Below are 24789 nucleotides of genomic sequence, written 5' to 3'. Positions count from 1 at the left end.
GGTGGGAAAGTGGGTGGCGTTTGAGGCGTCTGAGGTGGTAGCTGATAGTGGCGGCAGATATGTGATGGTGAGCGGTAAGCTGCAGGGGGAGAGGGTGGTGTTGGTAAATATGTACGCCCCAAATTGGAATGATGCTGGTTTCATGAGGTGTATGTTGGGCCGCATTCCTGGCCTGGAGGTGGGGGGCTTGATCATGGGGGGAGACTTCAATACGGTGCTGGATCCCCTACTGGATCGTTCTAGTTCAAGTACAGGCAGGAGGCCGGCGGCGGCCAAGGTGTTGAGGGGGTTTATGGACCAGATGGGAGGAGTGGATCCCTGGAGGTTCGGGAGGCCGAAGGGCTCGGGAGTACTTTTTTTCTCCCATGTGCACAGGGTTTATTCCCGCATTGATTTCTTTGTCCTTAGTAGGGGACTGGCCCCGAGGGTGGAGGAGGCCGAATATTTGGCTATTGCGATTTCGGACCATGCTCCGCATTGGCTGGATCTGGAGATGGGGGAGGTGCGGGACCAGCGCCCGCTTTGGCGTCTGGTGGTGGGGTTGTTGGCTGATGAGGAGGTGTGTAGGAGGGTCCGGGGATGTATCGAGAGGTACCTCGAGGTCAATGATACTGGGGAGGTCCAGGTGGGGATGATGTGGGAGGCTCTGAAGGCAGTGATTAGGGGGGTGCTGATCTCCATCCGAGCCCATAGGGAGAGGGGGGAGAGGAGGGAGAGGGAGAGACTGGTGGGGGAGCTGTTGAGTGTAGATAGGAGGTACGCGGAGGCCCCGGAGGAGGGATTGCTGGGGGAGCGGCGTAGCTTGCAGGCCAAGTTTGATTTATTGACTACCAGAAAGGCGGAGACACAGTGGAGGAAGGCGCAGGGAGTGGTTTACGAGTATGGAGAGAAGGCGAGCAGGATGCTGGCGCATCAGCTTCGTAAGCGGGACGCGGCTAGGGAGATTGGTGGAGTGAAGGATAGGGGTAGGAATGTGGTGCGGCAGGGGGCAGAGGTCAATGAGGTCTTTCGGGACTTCTACAGGGAACTGTACCGGTCGGAGCCGCCGGTGGTGGGAGGGGGAATGGAGTTCTTTTTGGACAGGCTGCGATTTCCAAGGGTGCAGGAGGAGCAGGTGGAGGGACTGGGGGCGCCAATCGAGTTGGAGGAGCTGGTCAGAGGGATTGGCCACATGCAGTCGGGGAAGGCGCCGGGACCGGATGGGTTCCCGGTTGAATTTTATAAGAAATACGCGGACCTGTTGGGCCCCCTGTTGGTTAGGACCTTTAACGAGGCATGGGAGGGGGGTGTTTTGCCCCCGACGATGTCTCGGGCGCAGATTTCCCTGATCCTGAAGCGTGATGAGGACCCCTTGCAGTGCGGATCATACAGGCCGATTTCACTGCTGAATGTGGACGCCAAGTTGCTGGCGAAGATCTTGGCCACTAGAATAGAGGACTGGGTGCCGGGGGTGGTACATGAAGATCAGACGGGTTTTGTGAAGGGGAGGCAGTTGAACACTAACGTGCGAAGGCTGCTTAATGTGATAATGATGCCGGCAGCAGAAGGAGAGGCGGAGATTGTGGTGGCATTGGATGCGGAGAAGGCCTTTGACAGGGTTGAGTGGGGGTACTTGTGGGAGGTGTTGGAGAGGGTTGGGTTTGGGGTGGGGTGAAGTTGCTGTACGAGGCCCCGATGGCGAGTGTAGCGACAAATGGGAAGAGGTCCGAGTACTTCAGGCTCCACCGTGGGACGAGGCAGGGGTGCTCCCTGTCCCCCTTGCTTTTTGCGTTGGCAATTGAGCCTCTTGCCATGGCTCTCAGGGAGTCGAGGAGGTGGAGGGGTTTGGTGCGAGGTGGGGAGGAGCACCGAGTGTCGCTGTATGCAGACGACTTACTGCTGTATGTAGCAGACCCGGTGGGGGGAATGCCGGAGGTGATGGAGATTCTTGCTGAGTTCGGGAGTTTCTCGGGCTATAAATAGAACCTGGGCAAGAGTGAGCTGTTTGTCGTACACCCGGGAGATCAGGAGGAAGGGATTGGTAGGCTCCCGCTAAAGAGGGCAGTGAGGAGTTTTAGGTACCTGGGGGTTCAGGTGGCTAGGAGCTGGGGGACTCTGCACAAGCTCAATTTTACTAGGTTGGTGGAGCAGATGGAGGAGGAATTTAAAAGGTGGGACATGCTGCCGTTGTCGTTGGCGGGTAGAGTACAGTCCATTAAAATGACGGTGCCCCCGAGGTTTTTGTTTTTGTTTCAGTGCCTCCCCATTTTCGTTCCGAGGGCCTTTTTTAGGAGGGTGAACAGCAGCATTCTGGGATTTGTTTGGGCGCACGGGACTCCGAGGGTAAAGAGGGTCTTTTTGGAGCGGGGCAGGGATAGAGGGGGGCTGGCGCTGCCCAACCTCTCTGGGTACTATTGGGCGGCTAACGTCTTGATGGTATGTAAGTGGGTAATGGATGGGGAGGGGGCAGCATGGAAACGGATGGAGATGGCGTCCTGTGAAGGCACGAGCCTGAATACACTGGTAACAGCGCCGCTGCCGCTCCCTCCAACGAGGTACACTACGAAACCCGGTAGTGGCGGGTACCCTCAAAATTTGGGGGCAGTGGAGGCGACACAGGGGGGAAGTGGGGGGCTCGGTGGAGGCCCCGCTGCAGGGGAACCACCGGTTTGTCCCAGGGAACATGGATGGCGGGTTCCTGGGGTGGCACAGGGCGGGCATTAGGAAGTTGGGAGACCTGTTCATTGACGGGAGGTTCGCAAGCCTTGGTGAACTGGAGGAGAAGTTTGAGCTCCCCCCGGGGAATATGTTCAGGTACCTACAGGTCAAGGCGATTGCTAGGCAGCAGGTGGAGGGGTTCCCTTTGCTGCCCCTGCAGGGGGGGGGGGGGGGGGGGAAGGGATGGGGTGCTTTCGGAGGTGTGGGTCGGGGATGGGAAGGTGTCTGACATCTACCAGGTGATGCAGGAGGTGGGGGAGGCGTCGGTAGAGGAGCTGAAGGCTAAGTGGGAGGTGGAGCTGGGGGGACAGATTGAGAAGGGGACATGGGCAGACACCCTGGAGAGGGTGAACTCCTCTTCATGTGCGAGGCTTAGTCTCATCCAGTTCAAGATGCTGCACCGGGCCCACATGTCCGGGTCTAGGATGAGTAGGTTCTTTGGGGGCGAAGACAGGTGTGTCAGGTGTTCGGGGAGTCCAGCGAACCATGCCCATATGTTCTGGGCATGCCCGGCACTGGAGGAGTTCTGGAAGGGGGTGGCGAGGACCGTGTCGAGGGTGGTGGGATCCAGGGTCAAGCCAGGCTGGGGACTCGTGATATTTGGGGTTGGGGTGGAGCCGGGAGTGCAGGAGGCGAAAAAGGCCGATGTTTTGACCTTTGCGTCCCTAGTAGCCCGGCGGAGGATCTTGCTGCAGTGGAAAGATGCGAGACCTCCGAGCATGGAGACCTGGATTAATGACATGGCGGGATTCATTCAGCTGGAGAGGGTCAAATTCGCCCTGAGGGGGTCGGTACAAGGGCTCTTTAGGAGGTGGCAGCCTTTCCTGACTTTCTGGCTCAACGATAAGGAACTAGGTCAGCAGCAGCAGTAACCCGGAGGGGAGGGGGGGAAAGGGGAAAGGGGAAAGGGGAAAGGGAGGGGGTTTAGGGGGATAGTGTTTAAGTTAATTTGCTTATTGTTAATTTATTTTGTTTTTTATTGGGTTTTGGGGGGTGGGGGGGGTTTGTTATATGCATTGTTACGGGTGCCGGGGGGTGTTTATTGTTATTATTGTTCTGTTGATATATATTTCTCAAAAAATTCCAATAAAAATTATTTTTAAAAAAAAAGAAGGGAACCAATTAAAACATTTTTTTTTTAAATTTAGAGCACCCAATTCATTTTTTTCCCAACTAAGGGCCAATTTAGCATGGCCAATCCACCTAGTCTGCACATCTTTGGATTGTGGGGGTGAAATCCACGCAAAAGCGGGGAGAATGTGCAAACTCCACACGGACAGTGACCCAGAGCTGGGATCGAACCTGGGACTCGGCGCCGTGAAAGGGAACCAAATATGAGCATTCTAATTCACTGGCACAGTCAATCCGGAGTTCGAATGATGAACTGCAAAATCGTGGCATAAAGAACTGATCTTCCTTTTGATATCTGGGGCATCGGGTCCCCACCGATGGGAGCAAATATGGGAGGTTCCGAGCCGGCACTGGCTGGAAACCAGACCAGAGGAACGATACTATTTCCCAGAGGTGGCCTCCTGATTGATGGTCTCTGTGTAATTGAGGCTCTCAATGCTGCTGACCTGGTCACAGCTCCAGATTCTCGGAAGTTTCACCGACAGAGATGGGTGCTGCTGAGGGACTTGCGACTTGGAGTTGAGGCCAGGATGGGATCAGCCAAGATTACATTGGGGGTGTTAGGCTCGGGAGGCTAAATTGCCCACGCCCGCTCCGAGGTCATGAGTTCTCAGGAGGAGATGCTCTGACTGATTTCGCAATCCAGCTCTTAGCCTGTAACTTGTAGTTAGGAGATGAGGAACAAATTAGCCATGAGAGAATGCCAGAGCAGACTAAATGGGCCGACTGGCCTAATTCTACTCCTATATCTTCAGAATTTATGAACTTATCTCGATATGGTTCCCCCGCTATTGTCCCAGCAGCAGAGCTTCCAACCCCACTCCCAAAGAACCCCTGGAACTCAACCTCAGGATTGTGAAACCATGATCAAAGAGGGCACCTACACCCCTTAATTCAAAGTCACTTCAGTCAAATTACTGGTTAATTCAACTTTCCTCATGAAAAAAATTACTTTGAATTATCAATAAACTGTAAATTACAATTCAACCCTTCAAACAATCTTTTTTTTTTAAATCACTTTTATTGAGAAATTTTGATTTTATACAACATTGACGCACCTTAGTAAAATACCGAAAATAACAATAATATTAACAATCATATACATTCGCCCCATCCCCATGAACAACCCAGCATTTTAACAACAACGCATATTAACACACTATAAAGTTACAGAATAAACACTACAATAATGCACCCCCCCCCCCCCCCCCCCCCCCCCCCCCCCCCCCGGGTTGCTGCTGCTATTGACCCAGTTACCTATCTCTGAGCCAGGAAGTCCAAAAAAGGCTGCCATCGTTTATAGAACCCTTGTATTGATCCTCTCAGGGCAAATTTGACCTTTTCCAATTTTATAAATCCCGCCATGTCACTGATCCAGGTCTCCACGCTTGGGGGCCTTGCATCCTTCCATTGTAACAGAATCCTTCGACGGGCTACTAGGGACGCAAAGGCCAGGACACCGGCCTCTTTCGCCTCCTGCACTCCCGGCTCCACCCCAACCCCAAAAATCGCGAGTCCCCACCCTGGTTTGACCCTGGATCCAACCACCCCCTTCAAACAATCTTTACATCATCAGATCTTGAAATGAAAATGAACTTTTCACCAATATTGCTTTATTTAAAATGTTCCTTGGCCAACCAGTTTTAAGCTGTTTTAGAACCTGAGTGTAGCACAGTAAACTTCGGTTCATCGTTCTCGGCTGAAGATTGAGCTCCCCGGCAGTTACTTTCCGCCAACTGCAATATTGAACCAATTGATGTGACTATTGCAGCAAACCCCATGTTGTACAGATGGTCTGCCAGAGGATGGCTGCTTCACCTTTAAGGCAGTGCCATTCAGCAGATGAGTTAACTCTTACCCGGTCATTTCAACTCCCCCCCCCCCCCCCCCCCCATGGAAATCTGCCTCACCTGTCTCTGTAAGTTTATTAATAAGATCTTAACAAACAACAGTTGGGGTTTAAAAAAAAATCCTTTCCTGTTGCTGATCAGGAAGAGCAAGGAATACAAAATGGGGATTCAGCTTGTGTTCAGGTCGTACATCATTTTAATCTCATCTCTGCAATTCTAAAACAAGAATGAACATTTTGTTTCTGTGGTGGGGGATTGGGGAATTTTGGAGGACTTTCCAGCAAGTGATAAAATGAGGAGCCAGAGAAGGGTAGAATCCTTTAAAGGAAGATCCAAACCATTGTCTCTCATTCCGTTATTATTGTTCATTTTGTTCTATGTAAAAAGAAAAGGGAAAATAGGTTTATTGCTACTTTAAAGTGTATATATGATTCATACAACTCTTCTTGCTTCATTCCAATAAATAAATTTTTTACGTTTTACTTCTTTGCAGCTTATTGAAAGGAATGACATTATACTGATACAGGAAGTCCGTGATGCTGACTTGAGTGCTGTAAAGATCCTAATGAATAAACTGCAGAGGTACGATCATCTAGTACATAACCACATTTGTGAATGTTTTCAGTTATATAGTACGAACGATCCTGGACAGAGCTGATAGAAACAAATCTTGAATTTTATTTTCCTGGAGTTGAAGTACAGGTCAGGCACGACCTGTTGGTTGTTGGAACAAGCTGGAACGATGGCATGGTCAATACCAGTTGCAATATTCTTATAACACAATCCACAACACACTGCCCGTAAATATTAGACAAGTCCAGACCCAATGAAAGGCTGCTTAAGGTTCAACTGAAACTTATGTTGCCTCAAGTTCTTAATCATTTGATTACCTCTAAAACCTTAGTAATACTGCAGTATCAATACACGCTGCATAAGAAGTACCAAACTAATATTTCCCGAGAAATTAATAAGATTTGCCGTGAAGTTTGACGATGAAATGACACAGGTGTTGGCAGATGGGCATTTTGATTATAACTGATTGATACTCACTATTCGCCCATGCCTTGAATGATACAAGGCTATACTGATATGAGAATACGGCCTATACTCATCAGGATGTTAAAAGGATTCAATAGAGGTTTTAAAAATGATCAAGGATTTTGATAGGTTGAATAGCGCAATTCTATTTTATCTGGTTGGGGGTCAGTGATGTCAGTTCATCAATTCGAAGTTGTCACTCAGAATGAGGAGAGGTTAAGGAAACTTCTTTCTGCAGAGAGTTGCTGGTGCACAGAACTTCAACCACACAGAACAGCTGAGGCGGAGACAATTGCATCTTTTAAAGGAACGGCAGATAACAATTAGAAGAAGTTGATACAGGATTGTCAGAAGAGGACTAGGCAGTGGGATTTGATTAGAGTTGTACTCGCCAAGAACTAGCATTGAATAGGTGGAGAAAATGGCTCCCTTCACTGCTGAAAACATGCATGGTTCTAATTATTCAATTTAAATTTGCTTCCTAACACTGTCATCTGGAAACTGTCCATTCATTTATTAATATAAATGATGAAAATCTGAGGTTCCAGTACAAATTCTCGGGAAATGTAACTTGTCGAATCCCAAAAATAAGGGGACAAATATTTTATCCTTAGTCTCTGTCTCTTACCTCCAAGCCTGATCTACAGGATTACCACCAATACAGTGCACTGTCATTTTTGTTGGTAATGTCTTCTGCAAAAGTACTAACTAGATTAGGTAGATATGACCTACCTTTCACAAATGCATGCTGATTCTCTTTGATCAAGTGATACTTGAACTAGTGTTTAATCACTGGTGATGGAATCTAATAATGAATAAATAATGAATAATAAATTCCCCACAAATGATGTTACACTGGCAGGTGTGTACTCACCTGGTTTCTCCCTCTGTTCTGAAACAGTGGAGTGATATTTGTAATTTTGCAATTCAAAGACACCATTTTTTAATCTGGAGAGCTTTGGAAAATCATTCATACGAAATCTGAATCCCCCCTCGTGTTCTACCACTCTGGCACGGAATCCACCTGGTCCTGGAGAATTGACTGTCTATCTTAACAACAAATATTTTTATAGCATAATTAACCTCATAAAATGTCCCCAGATGTTTCACAAGAGCACAATCAAACAAAATTTGACATGAAGCGACGTAAGGAGACATTAGGGCGGATGAGGAGATAACCTTTAAGGAGCAGTTTATAGGAGGAAAAGAGGTGGCTAGGTTAAGAGAGTAAATTCCAGAGATTAAGGCCTAGGCTTTAGAACTAATGGTCACCAATGGGGAAGTGATTAAAAATAAGGATGTTCTTTAGGCCAGAATTAGACAAATGTAGATATCTCGAATGGTTGTGGGGCTGGAGGAAGCTATAGAAATGGGATTGGTGACGCCATGGAGTGAGCTGAAAACAAGGTTGTGAATCTTAAAATCGAGATGCTGCTTTACACCGAGCCAATGCGGTTCAGCGAATACATTTGTGATGGGTAAACAGGACTTTGTGCATGTTAGAACATGGGCAGTAATATTTTGAATTACCTCAGGTTTATGGAGAACGACTAGTAGTGTTTTGAATAGTCACGTCTCAATAAAAGTATGGGTGAGGCTTTCAGCAGTATCTCAGCAGGGACAGGATTGGAGCTAAACAATTGAAACGTAGGTTGAAAATGGTGAACTGAGCAGTGGTGTGAATATATGATTGGAAGCTCTTCGCATGATCAATTATGAGACCAAGGTTACTAGCAATCAGGTTCAGCCTCATATAGTTACCAGAGATAGGGATGGAGTGAGTGCTAATGGAAAAAAATAAACACAACTTCTCTTCGGAGGATGTAGTGAGGTCTGCAATAGACACTTAGAACTATTTTACAGGCCTTAATTTATTTAATCTCTGCATGAGTCCTGAGGTCTGCCCTTGGTGAATACTGGCTGAGTTGGCATTGTAGGTGTAAGACTAAAGCAAGGCAGGTCGGGAGCATGGGTTGGCCTGTGTGCGCACAAGGTTGACGCCATTATAAAGGATTATAGGGATGGGTACCCGGACAGAGGTTGGTACAGGGGCTGTATAGAGCCATGGGATGGGTACAGGGGCATAGGTTGATACAGGGGCATTCGTTTCCTGGCCTGATGTTAAATCTAGCGCCCCCCCCCCCTTCCCGGACTGAGAATCTCTACACCAGGGCAGCTATTTTTTTGAACGTCAGGGTCACCAGACTGCGCACCCGACTCCCGGACAAAGTGTCAGTTTGAACATGCATACTGTTGGCTTCTACCTTGACCTCACTGCCACCTTTACCAACCCCTTCATCGCTTGGACATTGTCAGACTGTCCAGCACCCAGGAGTAGATCAGCAGACATTTCCTCCAACTAGTGGGAGGACTGAAGCCATGGCCCTCAGTCCCTGCTCCAAGCTCAGTTCTCCCGCCAATTACTCCACTCTCCCCTGTGGCGGCCATCCGAGCCAATTCTGTTGTGGATTGTGGCAGCTTTTATTTTTGAAGAGAAAGTGGCTGACTCGCCTGCTAAACCCCATAAGTGATGGTGACTCCACGTTTATTCTAATCAGCAAATTCAAGTGTTAGATTTGTTTTTAAATCTGGGAAGTTCATCCACTTTGACACTTTTTTCAAAATCTTTATTATTTGATCTAATCATTTCTACAGCTATTGAAGACATTTACTGATCAAATTTGTAGGAGCCAGCCATCGTCGTTTTTTCGAAATTCGATTTTTGTTTAGTACCTAATGAATCCATCACAAAGGACCCAGGAGATGTAACTGAATCAATCTACACTTGTAGAAGTGGCTGCTTACTTTGAGCTTTCAACTGAAATGATTAATATTTTGCTATTTCCCAGTTCTTCTGCCCAGACCTACTCGTACATTGTCAGTGACCCACTGGGACACAGCTCCTATAAAGAGAGATACCTCTTTATTTACAGGTACACTCATCTCTATGCATATTTTGAAACACTTCCCATTGAAATGTAGAAGCTTCTTCCCGTGCTGTTATAATGACAACCATTCTCCTCTGAACAGAAACTCAGCGGTGTCTGTGGTCAACAGTTATCTCTACAATGATGCTTCCAAAAACACTGGCCAAGACAGTTTCAACCGTGAACCATTTCTTGTGAAATTTTATTCGCGCTATTCAGGTGAAGTATTTCTGTATTTACATGACCAAAATAGGAAACTAAATGCTCCACTGTGGAGTTCCATGGTAGCTTTATTTTCACCAATAAAAATCGAGATGTTTATCTGAGATGGGGGGAAGAGACATGTTTCGAGGCGTCGCCTTGTGTAAGCTTGCTTTGTGCTGGACATATTTCGTGCCTGAAATGTATCGATCTCTTGAGATGGTTTGGTCGATTTCAGGAACATTGCACCGAGAAAAACGCAACCTAGCAGGAACACCCAGCCATGGTGCTTGGGGAACACCAGGAAAGGCCTTCCAGTAAGTGCGGTGGGGTAAATATTATTTTTCATAAGCTCGTTTCAAACACAGGAGTAGGAAACCCAATGGATCGATTTCTTCACTTTTGCTCCTATCATTATTTCTGAAGAAAATTGTGATGTGTTTTATTTCACTTAGGAAAGAGAATCAGAGCAAATGTCCATTCTTACGAGTGCTTGATTTACGTATTTCCCCTTTGTCCTTTTTCCTTCTTTAGTCATTCATGAGTTTGTTATCATGCCGATGCACACATCACCTTCAGCAGCAGTCAAGGAAATTGATGCCCTGTATGATGTCTTTCTTGATGCTAAGAAGAAGTTGGGGACTGATGTAAGCAATGTAATCTAGAAATATTGATGAGCAGAAACCTATTGCTTTAATGGTTATGAGTTAAAATAATGTATCTTCATTTATGGCCCACACAGAACATGCTGATCATGGGTGATCTAAATGCAGATTGTTCTTATGTCAAACCCACTGACTGGCCTCACATTCGAATCCGCAAGGATACACAATTCCAATGGCTTATCCCGGATACTGCAGATACGACTACTACCATCAGTACAAAATGTGCTTATGACAGGTAAAAGATTAATCTGACAGTAATGGTTTGTTACACTACTAAAATATATCATATAGCAAGCTACCACCTCATTTTCACATCCTTCATTTTGAAAGCTTTGACTTCACCAATAACTCAGCAATCCGCAGTTCAGCAAAGTAGCAGGCGAGCAGATAAAATGGAGCAGCTTCATTTCCCACTCTGTTCCACCAATCTCCCTTTAACAACAGATGAAGCTGTAATAATATACACCAGTATATCATGGTGCAGACACATACCGATGGACATACACCAGGACCAATCAACATGCACAAACACCGCAGCCAATCACCAGTTAGAACACATGCACTATAAAGGCAGAGGGCATCACTTTTCCTGCTCATTCTGGATGCTGCCTCTCAGAAGCACAAGAGCTCATCAAGTACAGTACAGACTCCCACCACGTGCTGAGAGATTCAACTGGTTCAGACAGGCACAGGTCTCTAGTTAAACTAGCATCATGTAAACCCACAGTTATTGCATGTCTATTATTTTGTAAGTAGTTAATAAAATACTGTTGAACCTTCTTCAGTGTTGGTGGCATATGTCTGCTTCACAAGTCCACAGTGCCCAACACTTCATGGTACCAGTAGTTGAGGGATGTTAGTACTTCTGAGACCTACCTACCAGTGATCAGCCTTCCACCAGTCTCACGCCATCCTGCAGAATGGACTCCGTTTGCCTGCCGCCGCCTCTCCGCATTACCGGGAACCTGGGATCCAATTGGAAGATTTTTAAACAGCGCTTCCAGCTATACCTCGAGGCCATGGACCTGAAAGCTGCCTCGGACGCATGGAAGATTGCTCTCTTCCTCTCCACAGCCGGGGACCATGCCCTCCACATCTTTAACTCGCTCACCTTCGCTGACGGGGAGGATAAATCAAAGTTCAAGACGGTCCTCCTAAAGTTCGACAGCCACTGCGAGTTCGAGGTAAACAAGAGCTTCGAACGATATGTATTTCAGCAGCGCCTACAGGGTAAGGACGAACCTTTCCAGTCCTTTATCACCCACCTCCGTGTCCTTGCTCAGTCCTGCAACTACGGGTCCCCCTCTGACTCCATGATACGTGACCAGATAGTGTTTGGTGTGCAGTCGGAGCCCCTGCGTCAGCAGCTGCTTAAAGTAAAACAGTTCACCCTGTCCACTGCCATAGAGACCTGCGTGTTCCATGAGCACGCCTCCACGTGATATTCTCACATGCAGGCCGCTGAAACGGCGCGGCAAGCTCCCCACGAGGCAGAACGGGTCCGGGTTATCAGGTCTCTCCAGGGCCTAAGTCTGGACGAAGGCAGCAATTTCGCGTGCTTTTCGCGGGCTCTAGCGCTGGGATGCAACGAACGTGGTGATGTCGAGGACCGTATTGCGCAGGCGCGCACCTCGCTGGATCACACCACGCATGCGCGGTGGCGCAACGAACGTGCCGACGCAACGGCGTGCGGCAACTGTGGCTCCGCCCACTTAAAGCAGCAATGTCCCGCGAAGACCCGATGCTGCCTGCAGTGTGGCAAGCTTGGCCACTATGCTGCTTTATGCAGGTCGACGCAGCTGCTAGTTTCAGGAGATCCAGCCAGCCTCGCAGGGATGTCCGGGCCATTCAGCCCACAATCAACGAGCCTGTTCCAGACCTGTCCTCCAACTTTGACAGCGATGACCTGCAAGCCCCTTTCCATGTTGGCATTATAACCAAGCACAGGATGTCTCCTAAGCGCAGCACCAAACCCATTCCGATACACAGCATTGATCTGGATGATGAGTGGTGTGCCACCCTTACGGTCAACCGGTCCCCAGTGAGGTTACGCTTGGACACTGGCGCCTCAGCTAATCTCATTGCGTTGTCTGAACTTCACAGCCTCCATGTCCAGCCTGCCATCCTGCCATCTGCATGCCAACTGCTTGGCTATAACAGGAATGCCATCGCTGCCAGTGGATCCTGCCAACTCGAGGTGACACACTGTGCTCATGCAGCTGTCCTAACTTTTGAGATTGTTGCAATACCCCTGGCAAGACCTTGTCGTTGTCGACGCCCACTCCAGGTCGGTCACCACTCCATGCGATCACAAAGAGTTTGTTTGCCAGGTCGACGCGCAAGTTCAGTTCGCAGCTTCCCACTTGCCAGCATTGGATGCACGCCCGGTACAAATTCGCCACGAGACAGCAGCTGACCCCTTCTGTAGTGTGGCATGCGCTTAATGATGGACGGGTGGCTCAAGGGCCAATACCCACAGTTTTACAATGTTCGTGACGATTTGGCGGTTGTTGACGGGGTTCGCCTGAAGCTAGACCGCATCGTGATCCCGCACAGCATGTGCCAGCTGGTCCTAACTCAGCTGCACAAAGGCCATCTAGGTGTTGAGAAATGTCGCTGCAGGGCCAGGGAAGCTGTCTATTGGCCGGGAATCAACGACGGCATTGCCAATGCGGTACTCAACAGCCCCACCTGCCAGCGTTTTCAACCCACCCAACCACGAGAGTCCTGATGCCCCATGAGTTGGTCACATCCCCCTGGACCAAGTTGGGTATTGACCTGTTCCACGCATTGGGCAGGGACTATGTGTTGATCATTGATTACTTCTCTAACTACCCAGAGATCATCAGGTTGCACGACCTCATTTCTTCTGCTGTCATTCTGGAGTGCAAAGAGACGTTTGCCCGGCATGGCATCCCACTCACAGTGATGTCGGACAATGGCCCCTGTTTCACGAGCCAGGAATGGGCCAGCTTTGCCTGGCAGTAGAACTTCGCACACATCACGTGCAGTCCCCTGTACCCTCAGTCCAATGGCAAGGCGGAAAAGGGGGTTCATATAGTCAAGAGGCTACTCTGCAAGGCTGCCGATGCCAGATCTGACTTCCATCTTGCTTTGTTGGCCTATCGCCCCACCCCGCTCTCCACTGGGCTGTCGCCTGCTCAGTTACTGGTGAACCGCACCCTCAGGGCGACGGTGCCGTCGACTCACACCCCGAATCTCGATCATGTCCCCGTGCTTCACAGGATGCAGATGTCTCAGGCCCATCAAAAAGCGACACACGACTCACGTGCTGCTGATCTCCCCGCTATCCAGCCAAACGACAAGGTTCGCATTCGTCTACCGGATGGTGGCTGGTCTGCACCTGCTGTTGTCCTCAGGCAGGTGGCCCCCCGCTCCTTCCTGGTTCGGTTACCAGACGGATCCATTCGGCGCTGCAATCGACGTGCCTTTCACCTTGTTCCACAATTGTCACGGGATCCTCTGGGTAACTCCTCTGCTGACCCTGCTATGGACTGTGCAGAGCTTCCGGTTACTCTGCCTCCTCCTGACTGTGTTGCAGCCCACCCAGCTCCTGACCTGGCGGCTATCGACCCACCCGTGAGGTGGTCAATCAGCGTTCGTCGCCCACCTCAGAGACTGAATTTATGAACTTTGCAAATTTATGGACTCTCTGAGATGTTTCCTTCCTTGTTAAATTGTTTTCTATTGGTTTGTATATAGCACTGTTCTCGTTCAATTTGTTGCATACCAATTATCTGCACAAGGCACCTTCCCTTGTATATAGTTTTGTTCTCCTGTATATAGATTTGTACATATGTCTTCGCACCTCACATGTAGTTAGGAACATTCTTCACGCACCCACACTATTTATTGTCACACATTCACATCAAAATTTTTTAAGGGGGGGGGGAATGTCATAATATACACCAGTATATCATGGTGCAGACACATACTGATGGACATACACTGGGACCAATCAACATGCACAAACACCGCAGTCAATCACCAGTTAGAACACACGCACTATAAAGGCAGAAGGCATCACTTTTCCCGCTCATTCTGGATGCTGCCTCTCAGAAGCACAAGAGCTCATCAAGTACAGTACAGACTCTCACCACATGCTGAGAGATTCAACTGGTTCGGACAGGCACAGGTCTCTAGTTAAACTAGCATCGTGTAAACCCACAGTTATCGTATGTCTATTATTTTATAAGTAGTTAATAAAATAGTGTTGAACCTTCTTCAGTGTTGGTGGCATATGTCTGCTTCACAAGTCCACAGTGCCCAACACTTCAGAAGCGACTGGGGTGGACTCAGACAGGAGCCTCACGCATATACTAATCAGGGTCCTGGCAAATCTCTTCCTTCCCTTTGCATTCCAGCATGTAATGGAACACAATTTATAGTCATTAAAACGGCGACTGAATTTGTGTTTCTAACTGATTTTATTCCTTAGAGCGTATGCTTCTATGTATAGAAATCTTATTTGACGATCTGTCTCCATCCTGGCTACTGATGGTGTATTTGTCACACATTTTGACCTATTCTACATTTAGTTGCTGATTCTCTACATTTCTCTACAAGCAATTGATCGTTTTATTTTTCAACATTCCTTCAATATTTTAGCAGGTGTTTTACTATTATTTTATACAATTGTTCCTGTAGTATTTATTATCGTTAGCACTTTTCAGTACTCTGACCATTGCAGATTCCCTCTTTTCCTATCATTTCATAGAACATAGAACATAAAGTGCAGAGGGAGGCCATTCGGCCCATCGAGTCTGCACCGACACACTTAAGCCCTCACTTCCATCCTGTACCCTTTAACCCAAGAACCCCTCCTAACCTTTTTGGACACTAAGGGCAATTTAGCATGGCCAATCCACCTAACCTGCACCTCTTTGAATTGTGGCAGGAAACTGGAGCACCCGGAGGAAACCCACGCAGACACGGGGAGAACGTGCAGACTCCACACAGACAGTGACCCAAGCCGGGAATCGAACCTGGGACCCTGGCACTGTGAAACAACTGGGCTTACCACTGTGCTATCTCATTTCCACCTGGGCTGTTCCCTTTTCTCCCCGTCCACCCTCACACACACACACTGTCACCATCCTCTATTGCTTTAAAGTTCTTTCAACAACCCCATTGGGTCATCTTGTGGTTCCTTTGATAGCAGTCCTGCTTCTGAGCCAGAAGGCTCTGGTTTCACAGCACTCCTAAAATTGAAGGACAAGAAAAGATCATTCATGATGTGGCTTGTCAAGCTGTTAATCAGCCTGTAAATCTGTCCAACACTCTGCATTAATAATAATAATCCTTTATTATCACAAGTAGGCTTACATTAACACTGCAATGAAGTTACTGTGAAAAGCCCCTAGTCGTCACATTCCGGCACCTGTTTGGGTACACAGAAAGAGAATTCAGAATGACCAAATTACCTAACAGCACGTCTTTCGGGACTTGTGGGAGGAAACCAGAGCACCCGGAGGAAACCCATGGAGACACGGGGAGAACATGCAGACTCCGCACAGACAGTGACCCAAGCTGGGAATCAAACCTGGGACCCTGGCACTCTGAAGCAATAGTGCTAACCACTGTGCTATCATGCTGCCCTATTCTCTGAAGGAAACAAACAACCCTCTCTACCCTTTCCACTGAATCCCATTCTAGTTTCAGTGGAACCCATATCTCCAGTTGGTACAATTCCTACCTCTTCCAGCACTGGCACCAATGTCCCATGAAATAGAACCCATTCCCCAGCCGCAGATTAATCTCCTGATCTGTTTATCCCTGTACAGATTACTACATTGCTCAGGTAGAAATCCAGCAATTTCTTATTGCTATCAAAGTAACATGTTATTGAAGTATTTGTTTCATTACTTAATCAAAGCTGCCAGTTAGGTTCATGCTGTTGTTTCATTTATTAATTTCTATTTTGTTTTGTGGAGAAGCCCTTTAAACAGCATACATGTTCAAGCATGAATAAATAATTCAACTCGGCTTTTGATCATGCATTGAACCTGCAAATATTTGGACTGTGGGAGTGTGATGAATGTTTTCAGTAGCTGATATAATGGTACCTTACCTTTAATGCATTGGCCCTTTAAGACCGGGCTTGGAACCCTGGGGGACTCCGCCTCTGGCTCCGCCCCCAGGAAACGGTCTATAAGATAAGGCTCACTCAGGCAACATGTGATGAGCACATTTCTCGGCTGCTGTACAGTTCTCAGATGATTAAAGCCTTTGAATCATCTATCTTCTCTCCTGTGTCATGATTGAGGGTATCTCAGGGAGGAAACAGGAGCACCTGGAGGAAACTCAGACAGACACGGGTAGAAAGTGCAAACTCCACACAGTCACCCAAGGCCAGATCCTGCATCCCTAGAGCTGTGAGGTAGCAGTGCTAACCAGTGTGCCACCCTTTTCTGAACCTCGATTTGAAGCCATAGCAATAGCTGAGAGTTCATTGTTTTTGAATCACAGGCATGACTTCACAGCCTACCAAACCATCATGTAGGACTTTAGGTAAGATGTGAGACTTCTGTCAGTGGTAGCATTTCATTTGAAGTCAAAACGTTTTGGTTTCTTGCCTGATTCTAGAAACATGAGCACATAGTCCAGGATACGACATTAGTGTAGTACTGAGGGAGTGCTAAACTTTGAGGTTCATTCTTTTGGATGAGTCACTAGGAAGGAAAATGGGACGTCGGCCTTTATCACAAGAGGATTTGAGTACAGAATAAAGACATCTTGCTTGAATTATATAGAACCTTGGTTAAGCCATACCTGGAGCATTGTGTACAGCTCTGGCCTCCTTACCGAAGGAAGGATATAGTTTCCATAGAGGCAGTGCAGCGAATGTCCACCAGACTAATTTCTGGCATTGAGGGACTTGTGTGAAGTGAATTTGAAGAGGCTGGGCCTGTATTCTCTAGAGCTTCGAAGAATGAGGGGAGATCTCAGTGAAAGCTGGAAAATTGTTGAGGGATGAGACAGGATAAATGCAAAATAGATATTTCCCTTAGCCAGGGAGTCTAGAACCAGGGGACACAAAATTAACATTGGGACTGAGATGAGGAGGAGTTTCTTCATTTAGAGGGCAGTGAATCTTTGGAATTCTCTATTCTGAAGTCCTTTGGAAACTCAGCCATTGAGTATATTCAAGAGAGACCGATAGATGTCTAGATATTAATGAAATCAAGGGAAAGTCGGGAAAATAGTGTTGAGATAGATGATCAGCCATGACCTAATGGAATCGGGCTCGGGAGGGCTGAATGGCCTACTCCTGCTCCAAGTTCCTATGTACCTGTCTGCCCTCACAGAGCGACACACACAAAATCCCATAGAATGACTTGAAGAAAAACAGGGGATTTCTCCCAGTTTCTTGGCCAATATTCATTGTTCAGCTAATAACCTGGTCATTCCAAATGGGAAAAGGCTTAGGAAATCAGAAGCACAAAGGGACTTAGAGTCCGAGTTCAAGAGTCTCTTAAGTTTCACGTGCAGGTAGTTAGGAAGGCAAATGTAATGTTAGTATTCATGCAGAGAGGGCTAGAATACAAGAGCAGGGATGTACTTCTGACACTGTATAAGGCTCTGGTCAGACCCCATTTGGAGTATTGTGAGCAGTTTTGGACCCTATATCTAAGGAAGGATGTACTGGCCTTGAAAAGGGTCCAGAGGAGGTTCACAAGAATGATCCCTGGAATGAAGAACTTGCCATATAAGGAACAGTTGAGGACTCTGGATCTGTACCCGTTGGAGTTTAGAAGGATGAGGGGGGGAAATCTTATTCAAACTTATAGGATACTGAGAGGCCTGGATAGAGCGGACGTGGAGAGAATGTTTCTACTAGTAGGAAAAACTGGAACCCAAGGCCACAGCCTCAGATTAAAGGGATGATTCTTTAAAACTGAGATGAGGAGGAATTTCTTCAGCCAGAGGGCGGTTAATCTGAGGTAACTCTTTGCTGCGGAGGCCAAATCACCGAGTGTCTTTAAGACAGAGATAGATAGGTTCTTGATTAATAAGGGGATTGGGGTTATGGGGGGAAGGCAGGAGAATGGGGATGAGAAACATATCAACCATGATTGAATGGCAGAGCAGACTTGGAAGGCTGAATGGCCTAATTCTGCTCCTATGTCCTATGGTCTTATTTACAGTAAGAAGTCTTACAACACCAGGTTAAAGTCCAACAGGTTTGTTTCAAACACTAGCTTTCGGAGCGCAGCTCCTTCCTCAGGTCTTATTTATGTCATTGTTTTTTTTGGACCTATTTGTCCAGGGTGTTTCCTGACATTAGAATAGTGACTCCACTTCAAAAGTACTTAATTGGCTGCAAAAAAATCTTTGGGAAGACCCAAATGTGTGAAAGGTGCTGCATAAAAATCAAATCATTTCTTTCAATGTTCCACATCACTAACTCTCTGTGGAATACGATTCCCATGAAAATATATAGAAAAACATATAAAAAATTCCGGGAGAATAAACTCAGGTATATTGAGCAAATTTTGTTCAAATATTCACTTCTGTATGTAATGGATGTGTTTCTTCTCCTCTCCAGAATCATAGCTGTTGGTTCGCAACTGAAAAACGCTGTAATTGATGGATCAGCTGCTATTTATAATTTCACCAGAGTTCTCAATCTCAGTAATAAAATGGTAAGTTGCGATTTAAGAACTTGAATTCTGAATATATCAAAAATCAGTGTACTTAATTGGGTTAAAGAAGAACTTTACAGAATCAGTTCTTTTGGGGTATTTGCCATTGCTCACAGCTATGATTAGGAACTGATTTGACTGTGTTGAACACTGAAAATGTGTTACATTTTTCAAGTGATTTTGCAACATTTAGTGAAATGTTTCTAAACTATTGTTTCCACAGATGAAGCTTACTTCCAGGGATATTTGTGAATGTAAAATCATCCATTTACTCAATTAGAAGAGCTATCCCAGAGATTAGTCAAGCAACAGACTGACATAGTTACACTCATGGAATCATACCTGACAGACAATGTCCCAGACACCACCATCACAATCGTTGGGCATGTCTGGCAGGACAGACCTGCTAGAGATGGTGACAAAGTGGTATCTAGTTAGGAGGGACTAGTTTTGGGAATCCTCAACATTGATTCCAGACCCCATGAAGTTTCATGGCACCAGGTGGCACACGAACAAGGGAACATCCTACTGATTACCACCTACCGCTCACCACCGCATCCCCCCCTCCCTCACCCCATCCGCAATGAAAGGGAAATCTGCACATCTGTGCAAAAGACAGAGTTGAAGCATTTTCAACCATCATCAGCCAGAAGCGCCAGGTGGATGATCCATCTCTGCCTCCTCGTGAGGTCTCCAGCATCACAAATGGCAGTCCTCAGCCAATCCAGTCCACGTGATTTCAGGAAACAGCTGAAAGCACGAGATACTACAAAGGCTCTGGGTCCTGATAATACTCGCACAATTTCACCGAAGACCGCTTCTCCTGAACTCGCCCCAGCCAAGCTGTTCCAGTGCAGCTACAATACTGTAATCTATCAGGCAATGTAGAAAATTGCCCAGCTATGTCCTGTGAACCAAAAGCCCGACATATCCAACCCGACCAATTATCTTGAAATTCTGCGGTAAGTAACTGAGCTCCTGACTCCCCAAAACCTGTCCACCATTTTCGGGGCACAAGTCAGGAGTATATTGGAACACTCTCCACTTGCCTGGATGAGTGGAGCTCCAACAACACTCAAGAAGCTTAACGCCATCCAGGCCAAAGCAGCCCACTTGATTGGCACCCCAGCCACCATCTTTAACATCCACTCTCCTCACCACCAGCAAACAGTGGCAGCAGTTTGTACCATCAAAATGATGCACTGCAGCAACTTAGCAAGGCTCTTTAGAAAGCATCTTCCAAATCTGCAACCTCTACCACCAAGAAGGAAAAGGGCAGCATATACGTGGGGGCATCATCACCTGCAGGTCCTCCTCCAAACCACACACTGTCCTAACTTGGAACTATATTGCTGTTCCTTCACTGTCGCTGGGGTCACAATCCTGAAACTCCCTGCCTAACAGATTGTGGGTGTATCTACATCACATGGACTGCAGCAGTTGGTTTCAAGATTGTGGCTCACAATTGGAGTGGGCAATAAATGCTGACCTAACCAGTGATGCCCATATCCCAAACATCAGGTACAATGTTAACTTGCAACTTAAAAAAGAAATTCCAATTAAGGGGCAATTTGGCATGCCCAATCCACCACCCTGCACATCTTTTGGGTTGTGAGGGTGAGAGAACATCTGTACTGTATTTTTGTATTTTTGTGTGATAGTAAGTGACCACAGAAATGTACAGTTCTGTCCACTCAGTCTCCCACGTGACGGGAGCCAACATGGACACAACCAGGTGATAGAGAGCAGAGACTGAAACAACAATTTGTTCTTTTGTTACAGACCCTTGCAGTTAGTGACCATTACCCAGTAGAAGTACGTCTTCGTGCTGCATAAAGAAGTCCTGACAATGCAAATATCTGATCTCAGCATTCCATGAAACCCACTTAAGTTGGCATGACACTTTATAACAAATAAAGTCAAAAGATATATCTCAATGCAAACTAAAGAGTGTTTTCTGTCTACTTCACAACAAATCCCATGTGATCATTTCCAAATATGTTACTATTTTTATCATTTCTGTTATCGATTCAATTTTAATTAGGTAAAGTCTTCCTTTTCTGTCCATCTCTCCCCTCTTCCTTTTCTTATTTCTCCCATGGCAGCATTCTTGTGGAACATGTTTATTGTTTTGGGGGCGATGTTCTTTCTGAATTCTGTTAAGAGAATGGGGTAGGTGGTGTAATGATTTGCCATACAAACTTTTGTAACAGTCACGGTTTTGAGACCAAACTTACAAAATACATGGGGTCAACTTATTGAAGAGTAATATTTTTGAGGGGTTGAAATCCATGCATGTTCTTGAGTAGAGTCACCATAGTCCCAGGTGACCATAGGCTGCTTTCCCTTTTGAGGGCGGAGAGCTGACTGGTGGTGGGTGATCTGAGCATCACCACACCTCAGACAAGGGACAAGGTTGAGAACCTCAGCCAGTAGAGAAATTGAACCCGAGCTGTTGGCCTCACTCTGTCCAGCCAACTGAGTTAAATCCATGTTCCATTTCCTTGTCATTCTGCATCCAAGGTTTTATTTTTGTATTACTATTCCAGTTCTGTACATTCCATTTCCATTGATGTACTTCAATCTGAATTCCCAAATCAACAGTTAGTTATATTATTACCAAATCATAATTAATCTCAATTTCAACCCCCTTCCATTTGCCCGCAGTTGTAATTTATCATTTTGATTCTCATCTTGACCACCAATCCCACAAATAGTTTCTATCTATAGACTTAATTTATCTCTAGTATCACTTAAAAGCTAGGGTCAACTCATACGCAAGATCGACTATTACTCGCTTATACATAGTTCGGAAAAGGGACTTCAATTCTAGGAATCCGGTAATTTTGAAGAACATCACTTTACGTGAATCTCATGGCTTTAATGCCTCGTTGATTATTTTAAAAGTATTGAAACAGTTTTTCACATATTTAATCAGCGTCAGATTTCTGTGATGGTGTAATCTTTCTTTTTCATTGTTAATTATTCATTTAAATGCGATTTTTAATGAACAAGCCATGTACCCACAATGAATTTCCAAATGGCCAATAAAATTTGAATCAAATTGAATGCGTTGCTGCTTGAAACTTGGCAGTGAAATCCTTCTCGAAATGGCAGATAATAGAAAGTAATTGCCATAACTCTGGTTAGAATAAGGATTTCCCCAGGGTTAGAGGTTGTTGCGCTTAAATGTAAAGCATAATTAACAATGCCTTTCTAGCCCATCTTTGTCCCAGACCACAAACAGTTTATCTGCTCATAAACAGTAGCTCATCTATTTTAATCTCCTGAAAAATTATTTAAGAATCCTTTGATCCAATCAGATAAGTAAACAAAACCCCAAGATATCCATCCATCTTTATTTCCCCGTTAATCAAAGCAGACTCCACAGGCATTCACCTCAACTCCAGCAGCAATGAGCCATTGTATTCCCTTAAGTATCTTATCATCTGAGCTTCAATGATCATTTATAATCTTTGATGACATTCTCCAAAAAGTTTATTCAGCTACCTTTTAAAGAAGCGAATTCATTATCGTACTAATTGGTGTTACCGGCAATGGGTTTTGGGTATTGAATACTCTGAAGAAAGTAATTCATCTGGTTTATTAACTTTTTTGAGCATTTGAAATCTGTGCCTCTAATTTTGGAAATACCAAATCAAATAGCTGGTTAACATGTATATAACAAGACCTGAATCATGCCATTTTTCGCTCAAATATCAGCTCCCCAAATTTGTGTCACTATTTATAGCCTTATACAGAATCATCCATGTCGCCCAATTCTGGTGTCCCTCAAACTCTTTACCGAGTATAGTCATCAAAACTGCATGATATTCTCAATGTGGTCCCTCCAGCAGTCAATGCAAGGCGAGATGCCTCAAATACCATTGAGATACATAAATTATTATATATCTGAGGGGATGCTGTAGTGTTATTGCCACTGGACCTGTAATCTAGAGACTCAGGTAATGCTCTTGGGGCCCAGGTTTGAATCCCACCATGGCAGATGGTGAAATTTGAAGTCCATAAAAATCTGGGCTTCAAACCCATCTGGTTCACTAATGTCCTTATGGGAATGACATTTGCCACACTTACCAGGCCTGGCTTATATGTGACTCCAAACCTATAGCAATGCAATTGAGTCTTAAATGGTCTAGCAAATCACTCAGTTAAATTAGGGATGATCAATAATTGCTGGCGCAGCCAATCCATGAATGATTTATTTAGCTTCGTCAGTTGAACTCTCAGCAAACAGTTGTGCACGGTGTTACTGGCTATTCTACCATCCTAAGCTCTCAAAACTTAATAAAGCACAAAAGCAAGGAAGTTATGACAAACCTTGGTTCAGCCTCAACTACGATATTGTGTTGAATTCTGGGCACCACACTCTGGGAAGAATGTGAAAGCATTTGAGAGGGTGTTGAAGATTTGTGAGAATAGTATCAGCAACTTCAGTTATGTGGAGAGATTGGAGAAGTTGGGTGCGTTCTCCTTAAAGAAGAATGGGAGGAGATGTGGTATAGGTTTTCAACATCGAGGGGGTCTGGACAGAGTAGATAAGGAGATACTGGTTCCATATGATGGAAGGGTCGAGAAACAGACGACATGGATTTAAAGTGATAAGAACCAAAAGTGACACGAGAGAAAAACTTTTTTTGAGCAGCAAGTGGCAAGGATCTGGACTGCATCACCTACGAGTATTTAGAGATGCAGATGCAATTGCTGATTTCAAAAGGGAATTAGATAATTATTTGAATTGTTAAAAAGTTTCTAAGTGGAAAAGGCAGGGGTTTCGGTGATTTGTTCTTGGGAGATTTGCCATCTGGGACGCAGTCCTCAATCCTTGAGGACAAGATCTTGGCCAACAATTTGCCGTCTACATTTAGTCGGGAGATCGGTCTGTAGGACCCGCATAACTCTGGGTCCTTATCCCGCTTCAGGATCAATGAAATAGTGGCCTGTGACATCGTCGGAGGGAGCCCCCCACTCTCCCTTGCCTCATTAAATGTCCTCATCACCAGTTGCCCCAGCATCCCAGAGAAATCTTTGTAAAACTCCACGGGGTACCCATCCGGTCCCGGGGCTTTACCCGACTGCATGGCCTTCAGCCCATCCACTATCTCTTCCAACCCGATCAGGGCCCCGAGCCCTTCTATCAAATCTTCATCAACCTTCGGGAACTTCAGCCCCCCTAAGAATTGCCTCATCCCCTCCGGCCCAGCTGGTGGTTCCGAATGATAGAGCCTGCCTTATTGACCCCAGCTGAATCTCCGGCCCGGTTCCCATCTCTGTCCCTTACTTTCCCAATCTCCCTGGCTGCCTCCCGCTTTCTAAGCTGCTGCGCAAGCCTTTGCCCCATATCTTAGATCGCCCCACTCGCCTTCCTCAGCTGCTCTACCGCCTTCCCTGTAGTTAACAAGCCAAACTCTGCCTGTAACCTCCGTTGTTCCCTTAGACGCCCTGCCTCTGGGATCTCCGCATACCTCCTGTCGACCTGTAGTATCTCCTTTATCAGTCGGTCCGTCTCTCCTCTATCTGTCTTCTCCCTGTGCGTCTGTATTGAGATCAGCTCCCCTCTAACCACCGTCTTCAGCGCCTCCCAGACCACCACAGC

At 46.3% G+C, this 24789-nt stretch overlaps 1 protein-coding gene across 3 annotated transcripts in view; it reads left to right on the top strand.

The window, feature by feature from the left end:
• The window catches only part of dnase1 (deoxyribonuclease I), a 40302-nt gene extending 19184 nt beyond the window's left edge, over positions 1–21118 (top strand). For all 3 annotated transcript variants that reach the window (XM_038819244.1, XM_038819245.1, XM_038819243.1), the window contains exons 3-9: positions 6172–6260; positions 9566–9649; positions 9747–9862; positions 10379–10491; positions 10587–10744; positions 19079–19175; positions 20958–21118. In XM_038819244.1, the coding sequence (XP_038675172.1) occupies positions 6172–6260; positions 9566–9649; positions 9747–9862; positions 10379–10491; positions 10587–10744; positions 19079–19175; positions 20958–21011 (711 nt within the window). In that variant the 3' untranslated portion in view covers positions 21012–21118. The remainder of the gene's footprint in view (positions 1–6171; positions 6261–9565; positions 9650–9746; positions 9863–10378; positions 10492–10586; positions 10745–19078; positions 19176–20957) is intronic.
• The last annotated feature ends 3671 nt before the right edge of the window (positions 21119–24789 follow it).

Source organism: Scyliorhinus canicula, chromosome 15 (genome assembly GCF_902713615.1).
Source record: "Scyliorhinus canicula chromosome 15, sScyCan1.1, whole genome shotgun sequence".
In the NCBI taxonomy this organism is placed as follows: Eukaryota; Metazoa; Chordata; class Chondrichthyes; order Carcharhiniformes; family Scyliorhinidae; genus Scyliorhinus; species Scyliorhinus canicula.
This window is presented reverse-complemented; position numbering and strand designations above follow the sequence as displayed.